Source organism: Nothobranchius furzeri, chromosome 9 (assembly GCF_043380555.1).
Source record: "Nothobranchius furzeri strain GRZ-AD chromosome 9, NfurGRZ-RIMD1, whole genome shotgun sequence".
Taxonomy (NCBI): Eukaryota; Metazoa; Chordata; class Actinopteri; order Cyprinodontiformes; family Nothobranchiidae; genus Nothobranchius; species Nothobranchius furzeri.
In genome coordinates, this window is record NC_091749.1 from 7,758,642 (window position 1) to 7,767,550 (window position 8,909).

At 37.5% G+C, this 8,909-nt stretch overlaps 1 protein-coding gene across 1 annotated transcript; it reads left to right on the top strand.

The window, feature by feature from the left end:
- The first annotated feature begins 345 nt into the window (after nt 1-345).
- On the top strand, nt 346-2,827 carry LOC129155102 (uncharacterized). The gene is made up of 3 exons (XM_054735278.2): nt 346-429; nt 1,194-1,347; nt 1,932-2,827. The coding sequence occupies exon 3, from the start codon at nt 2,072-2,074 to the stop codon at nt 2,699-2,701; it is 630 nt and encodes a 209-aa protein (XP_054591253.2). The 5' UTR covers nt 346-429; nt 1,194-1,347; nt 1,932-2,071; the 3' UTR covers nt 2,702-2,827.
- The last annotated feature ends 6,082 nt before the right edge of the window (nt 2,828-8,909 follow it).

The window sequence follows — 8,909 nt, forward strand, 5'->3', positions numbered from 1 at the left end:
ATGTAAACACATCTTCTGGTAGACTGCAGGTGGCTGATGTTATGGTTTCCTCCCAGACTCGCTGGCGTTCAGGTCTTAAACTGTGGGTGAAAGTTCTCAGCGACCCAGCTATGACCCAGCTGCGTCCAACACCACCATTGTGACAGAAAACCCATATTTCCTCACGTTACACCTAGTAGAAAACCTACAGAAGACCTAAGGAGACGAGGTAACACAACAGGAAGGACGGCTTAAATAGGTAAAAATAAATTGTAACCGAACTTTTCCCTAAAATTAATTCAGATATATTTGTACATGCCTACAGTTACATGTAAAATTGTTATTTGACAATTACATGTGTAGTTCAACAGAAAGCATCCCAGCAAATATTGGTCGGACACGACGTCACGTCCATTGCCGAAAGCTGTCGCCATAGAACGGCTTAAATTGGTAAAAAAAAAAAATGTCACTGAACATTTCCTAGAATCCATTCAGATACATCTATGCCTACAGTTATCCGGGGTTACGCTATCTTGACGACTTGTCACATGTAGTTCAACATATAGCATAACTCCACTGGGTGACATAAGCATACCATGTCAAAGAGTTAGCTCAGCTGGGAATGTGTCTACCTGAAATGCAGAGGGTCTGAGTTCGGAACCAGTTAGGAACATTCGATTTTCCGTCTCCGCTTGTGATTTGTTATTTTTCTTTTACTATCGATATTTTTTTACAATAATGATATTTTTTACATTAATACAGTAAAAAGAAGCCTAAATTTTCATTATAAAATGTCCAAATGAGACGCGCTGAAAGATGTTGATGTCACGGCCAGAAAAGACGTTGGTTCAACTTTCATATTGGAACTATTTTTCAACCATGACGGAACGTGTCGGTTTGACGTTGTTTCATCGGTCATTAAACGTTCAAATGTTTGCTAGGACAGTAAGATTGTTTCTAATTGCAGCTGCCTCTTCCTAGTAGACCCATTCATAATTTTTTCCCTGTTTTGTCATTTAGACACAAAAACATTAGAAAATAGGGTCCTGTGTTTTAACTTAACAAGGGAAGAATGCAAAAGCTTAAATTGACCATGGTTTGGTAGACACACATGTATTCAGATTTGAAGTGAAATAGGTTACGGATATAATTTTGGCTCTAATCTTGTATTTTTTTTAAAGTTTGAGTTTTAATAGTGTTTTGTTCTCTTATAGACCAGCACCACAACATTTAAAGAGGGCACATGGCCCAAATTAATAGAACAATCAGCAGACACCTATCGGTGCCCACTGTGCCACAAGGTGGGGCCATACCATGCCCTAATACCCCATTTACAAGGACACCAGAAATCTGTAGTTAAATATGGAGGTAAGTCCAACCACAGGTATTGATAAGGTTTTGTTAATACCATTGGCATTATCAGTTCCCCTTATGGATCTGATTCTTTGTCAACTGTGTTATAAATATATGGTCAGTGTTCTGTGTGGGGAAACTTAACTGTCCTTTTGTTGTCACTGTTAATCTTTAGGCTTCCTATGTACAGTTTGAAGGCTGCACTGCTCCGCACTAGAGGTCTGCCTTTGATATTTGTTGTTTTTTTAACTGGAAATTGTTCTTAATTTCCCATCCCTAATTGTAATGCTGCATCATAATTAGAGATTATCATGAAGCATGATAATACTTTTAACTGGTATATGTCACCAAGCTCATCAATTACACTACTCACTGCCAAGGCATCCGATGAACCAAAGAGGCAGAACTCAACTGTTGGACAGTGCAGCCTTTAGACTGTAGTAAGATAAATGATCAACACTGAAAAGAAAACAGCTTTAAGTTCTTAGAGCTACTTTTCTATAAATATTATTGAAAATATTTTTATCTGTTGTGTACAAAATATTTTCTTGAATTTCACATTCATTATCTTCCATATTTTCTTTCTGTCATGCTTTCAGAATATAACATCGACAAATGCCACCTGCATTGTGTCCCAAGCAGCCATTATCATTGCAGCTTCTGTCAAAAAATTATTGTTAGAAAGGAGCTGTTCTTGAATCACTTCAAGTCTCGCCTAACGTCAGGTACGACTGGAGCAATGACTGCAGCTCCACCACTAGTGCCGGCATTGACGCGTCCACCGACGGCATCGGCAGTGCAGGCGGTTCCACCGACGGGGTCGGCAGTGCCGGCGGTTCCTCCACCAACGGCGTCGGCACGTCCATCACTGGCAACAGCAGTGACAAAAAAGATGTTTCCAGCAGTACCAGTGACAGCCCCCAAAATATTGCTGTCAAAGCTCATAAAAACATGTTGTTTTTGCCACTTGGTATGGCAGAAGAAAAACCTCAAAGCTCACATTCAAAGACGGCACTCCTCAATAACACAAGACATCACAGCCAATCGCTATCTACAGTCTGTGTGTACTGATAACAAAAGGGGCATTTTTGCAGTTGTAATGACATTCAAGGGTCCTGCCCATTACATCCATGTCCAAAAGTGTACCTGGGGCGAGAAGCCACAGATTACCTGTCAACTAGATAAATGCAACAGGCAATATAAGTATGCACACAGAAGTGGGCAAGTAGGTTTTGACTGCCAACATATTCAGTCATTGGTGTACTGTCCTGTGGCCACTAATTTACCTGTTGCCCATAACGAAGGGACTAACAGATATGGTAAGCAAGGACACAGAGAGGGAGTGTTTGAGAAGAAAGCTGGCTGCTGATGCAGATGGTGCACCATTGAGCTTTGAAGTAAATCTGAGGCAAGAACAAAGACAGTACTTTATTTCTGTGTTTGAGCCACACATCTCCTCATACTGTATGTTTGGAAGGCTCACGGTCCACTACAATGGTGTCAAAAATAACTGGCATTGCCTTTGCACAAAGGCTAGAAAATCCTGCCCACACAAAGCTATAGCTAAGTGGCACCTGCACCAGCTTAAACAAGAGATTTTCACAAATCCGGAAAGTTTTCACAAAGACCCCCCCCCCCTGAGACATTTTCAGTTGAGACAGATCCTGGAGTGGACAAACAAGCAGGGATCATTTCCCTTTATCCCCCAGAGGGGAAAGCACTTGTGGAAATAGTGGAGAACCTTAAATCACACAAGGCCCTGCCAGCAAATCTCCCAAAAGACTTGACATTGTTAAGGTTGTCTTCAGACATGCCTAGGAAGTTGGTCCCTAGTGAGATCTATTGCCATGCTTTATATTGACAAAAATCTTAATTACAAAAAAGTAGAAATGATGACGACTACTATTGAGGGAGTGATGGAATGTGTAACAGTAGAAATAAGCATGAAAAAGAAGACGAACATATTAGTAAGCTGTATATATAGAACGCCAGGCTCTAAGATTGAAACATTTAAGAATAAAATGGAGGAGATGTTTACAAATTTGTACCAGAAGGGAGTGTTTATTTGTGGAGATTTCAATATAGACTTGCTAAATCCAAATAAAAACAAAAGTACAGAGGAATTTATTGATATAATGTACAGTCTAGGTTTATTTCCATTGATAACCAGACCGACTAGAATAACATTACACTGCACTACTTTAATAGATAATATATTCACTAATATAATGGAAGAAAAGGTGGAAAGTGGGTTATTAATAAGCGATATCAGTGACCATCTACCGGTTTTTGCTTCTTATGACTGTCATTATAAAAATGAAACAGAAGGAACTAACTATATGTATAAAAGAATGAAAACAGAACAGAGGTTAAATAGTCTTAAAAATGATCTATTAGAACAAGATTGGAATATTGTTTATGAAAAAAATGAAGTAGACCAAGCATATGATACCTTTTTAAATATATTTAAAAGTAAATTTGACAGAAACTGTCCAGTTATCAAAAATATTCAGAGGAATAAGTATAAAGAAAAACCGTGGATGACCAAAGGTCTACAAAATGCATGCAATAAAAAAAACACACTTTACAGAGAATTTATAAAAAACAGAACGACAGAAGCAGAACAAAAGTACAAAAGATATAAAAACAAACTCATAAATATAGTGAGAAGCTGTAAACGTGAATATTTTATTAAAAAGTTAGAGCACAATAGAAACAACATAAAAGGCATCTGGAAAGTATTAAATGGCGTAATTAGGAAAGAGACAGGGAATAATAACTATCCACAACATTTTATAGAGAGAAAAAATAATATTACAAACATGAATGAAGCAGTGGATGAATTCAACAAATATTTTGTAAACATAGGATCTAAATTGGAGGAAAAAATAATAGTTGATGAGATACAAACGGATGCCACAGAGTATGTTGAAAGAAATAAAAAGTCTGTTTTTTTAAGAGCAGTTGATGAGAAGGAGATTTATGAGATAGTTAGAAATATGAAGAATAAAACCAGTACAGACTGGAACGATATTGACATGAAAACACTGAAATATGTGATTGAGGGCATTGTAAAACCATTAACACACATTTGTAATCTTTCTTTTCAAAAGGGGTTTTTTCCAAATAACATGAAAGTAGCAAGGGTAATTCCTATTTACAAGACAGGAGATAAGCATCAATTTACAAATTATAGACCTGTGTCAATACTATCACAATTTTCCAAAATATTAGAAAAACTGTTTGTTAAAAGATTCGATAATTTTGTTGATCAATGTGAGTTGCTGACGGAATGCCAGTATGGCTTCAGGAATAATAGGTCAACAGTCCAGGCACTGATTGATCTTAATGAGGAAATAACAGAATGCATTGACAAAAAGAAGCATGCAATAGGGTTGTTTTTAGATCTGAAGAAAGCTTTCGATACAGTAAACCATGATGTATTGATGAGAAAAATGGAAAAATATGGTTTCAGGGGTATAGTATTGGACTGGATAAAAAGTTATTTATCAAATAGACAACAATACGTGCAAATAAATCAACATAAATCAGGACTAAGACAGATACAATGTGGGGTGCCTCAAGGATCAGTCTTAGGACCTAAACTATTCATAATGTACATAAATGACATTTATAGGGTTTCACAAGTTTTGAAGTTTGTATTGTTTGCAGATGACACAAATGTTTTTTGCTCGGGGGTGGAATTGCAACAGGTCCTGGATGTGGTCACACAGGAAATAAATAAATTAAAAAAATGGTTTGATGTAAATAAACTGTCACTAAATTTAGAGAAAACAAAATTTATGTTGTTTGGTAATGAAAGAAGACACAATGAATTAGATATAGTAATTAATAATGTAAAAATTGAGAGAGTATATGAAATAAAATTTCTTGGGGTGGTCATAGACAGCAGAATCTGTTGGAAGCCACACATCAAATATGTTAGGGGGAAGCTTGCACGGGGCATTGCTTTATTGGGGAAAGCTAAGTATATTTTTAATCAGAAAGCACTTTATATGTTATACAATACGATGCTACTGCCATATTTGAGCTATTGTGTAGAGGTCTGGGGAAACACGTACAAAAGTCATTTACAGACATTAACAACAATGCAGAAAAGGGCTATCAGATTAATAACAAATGCAGGATATTTGGATCACACAAATGAACTTTTTATTAAAACACGGATAATGAAGTTCCAGGACTTGGTTAAATACAAAACAGCACAAATAATGTATAAAGTAAGAAATAAATTAATGCCTGATAAAATACAGAAACTGTTCACAGAGAGAGAAGGAGGATATAACCTGAGAGGAACACTAAACTTAAAGATACATAAGTTTAGAACAACATTAAAACAGATGTGTATCACAATAATTGGGGTTAAATTATGGAACAATTTAGAAGAAGAAATTAAAGTAAGTACAAATATAAATGTGTTTAAAATGAATTATAAAAAACATATTCTGAACAAGTATATAGTAGAAAATAGATGATTTATGTGAGTGTCCTTTATTCTAAGGAAAAGTAAATTGTATCAATTGTAAAAAGATGTTTTTTTTTCTTTTGTTGTTTTTTTTCCATATAATTTGGTGGTTTTTGGTGACTTGTACCATTTTGTTTGTTTTAATGTCGGTTTTGTGTTAGATTTAGTAAACAAGTAAAAATTACTTGTATAAAGGGGTAGGGACATATAAGTTTCCACTTCAGCCTACTCCTTTTCAAACACAGAAGAAGGGATGATATGTATTTTTTCTGTTTGTGGTATTTTTTTAAAAAAATGTATGTTTTCTTTGTTTGAAATAAACTAAACTAAGTGTCCAGGAACAGTTCCTCTGTCAGATCCGATAGCCATATCGAACAAAGCCAAGATCGTCACAATCACTGAAGTCGTGGGTAGGTTGCAGTACCTGATAGCATTAGTATTTGCTGTTTTTAAGTTTAACTCATGATAAATATGAATACTCTGTAATTCTTGAAACATTGACAAGACTTTGAATGCGCCTTTTCCTTGTTTTTAACGTGTAACAACACATTGTAAAAAATGTGCTGAATGTGGCACATTTTACCCTTACCAGGGGTGGGCAGAGGGGCTACATAACTTCAATGATCATATCATTTTGACACATCATTTCTGTCTCTTTCTGAGGAACTCCATACAGGTAAAACACACACACACACGCAAAAGCCCTAACCAAAAAGAGCTTTAACTTTTGTTGTTTTCTAATAGGTACAACCAAGGTTTGTACTCATCTCAAAGATGATGAAGAAAATAGCAAAGGGTCTGATTATACTCCAAGTGATGTTTCTGTTTCTTCTTTTTTAAATTAATTTTGTAAATAGCATAATGGGGTGTAGATTTAGTTTTAAACTGAATTTTAAACAATTTTAGCTAAAGGCTGGAACGTGATCTGAATGAGTCTGAATATTTCCTCAACCCACTTTATCTGACAAGTTGATATTCATATCCATTTCTATAACCATACAGCTGTGGCGAGAGTTGTGAAGGCTTTGCAGAGTACAAACAATCAAAAGTATCCAGATCCTGATCCCCCCCCCCCCCCCCCTGTTGTGATTATGGATTTGCACAAGAAAGGAGTGTTCAGTATGCCAAGTATGTACTTAATCATTTTCATATATTTTTTTGTCCCACAACCTATTAGAATTGCCAATCATTGTTTGTTGTGTTTTACATTTTCAGTGTGTGACCTCCAACAACCACCACCTGAATTTGATGGCCAAGTGGATGTTGATGACTTCTGGCATTCTGTGAGCCAAGAGATTCTTTGTCGAGGCTTTGTGAAGAGTAGATGACGATTTTCAATTTTCAATTATTGAAAAGGAATGATGAGGACAAGCTTCTGTGGGAGAAAGGGTTTGTAGTGATCCCAATAGTTAAAGGGGAAGAAAAAATAGCATAGGTGGAAGTGGAACTTGTGGGACCCCAGCAAAATGCATTGTAAAACTTTAATCTCTGTTAAATTTTGTTATTTTCACTGATACATTTTTGTATAGTGCCAGACAATCATGCTCTCATGATGCTCTGTGGATTGACGTTATGTTCATACTGGAAGCAGACGACAGTCATAGAGCACCCTATATGCCTCTTTTTCTGCGTTGTAATCTAAGAAATTCCCATGGCAGGATTTTTAAAGAATTGTAAATGAGGGTGGAAAATAAGTATTTGGTCACTTCAAACAAGGAAAATCTCTGGCACTCACAGACCTGTAACGTCTTCTTTAAGAAGCGTTTCTGTCCTCCACTCGTTACCTGTATTAATGGCACCTGTTTGAACTCTATCTGTATAAAAAACACTTGTCCACAGCCTAAAACAGTCAGACTCCAAACTCCACTATGGCCAAGACCAAAGAGCCTTCGAAGGACACCAGGAAAAGAATTGTAGACCTGCACCAGACTGGGAAGAGTGAATCTACAATAGACAAGCAGCTTGGTGTGAAAAAATCAACTGTGGGAGCAATTATCAGAAAATGGAAGACATATTACAAGACCACTGATAATCTCCCTCGATCTGGGGCTCCATGCAAGATCTCATCCCGTGGGGTCAAAATGATCATGAGAACGGTGAGCAAGAATCCAAGAACCACACGGGGGACCTGGTGAATGACCTGCAGAGAGCTGGGACCACAGTAACAAAGGTCACCATCAGTAACACACTACAACGGCAGGGAATCAAATCCTGCAGTGCCAGACGTGTTCCACTGCTGAAGCCAGTGCATGTCCAGGCCCGTCTGAAGTTTGCCAGAGAGCACATGGATGATACAGCACAGGATTGGGAGAATGTCATGTGGTCAGATGAAACCAAAGTAGAACTTTTTGGTATAAACTCAACTCGTCATGTTTGGATGAAGAAGAATACTGAGTTGCATCTCAAGAACACCATACCTACTGTGAAGCATGGGGGTGGGAACATCATGCTTTGGGGCTGTTTTTCTGCTAAGGGGACAGGACGACTGATCCGTGTTAAGGACAGAATGAATGGGGCCATGTATCATGAGATTCTGAGCCAAAACCTCCTTCCATCAGTGAGAGCTTTGAAGATGAAACGTGGCTGGGTCTTCCAACACGACAATGATCCCAAACACACTGCCCAGGCAACAAAGGAGTGGTGCCGTAAGAAGCATTTGAAAGTCCTGGAGTGGCCTAGCCAGTCTCCAGACCTCAACCCCATAGAAAATCTGTGGAGGGAGTTGAAAGTCCCTGTTGCTCGGCGACAGCCCCAAAACATCATTGCTCTCGAGAAGATCTGCATGGAGGAATGGGCCAAAATACCAGCTACTGTTTGTGCAAACCTGGTAAAGACCTATAGTAATCGTTTGACCTCTGTTATTGCCAACAAAGGTTATGTTACAAAGTATTGAGTTGAATTTTTGTTATTGACCAAACACTTATTTTCCACCCTGATTTACAAATAAATTCTTTAAAAATCCTGCCATGTGAATTCATGGATTTTTTTTCACAATCTGTCTCTCACAGTTGAAGTGTACCTATGATGAAAATTACTGACCTCTGTCATCATTTTAAGTGGGAGAACTTGCACAATCGGTGGCTGACTAAAT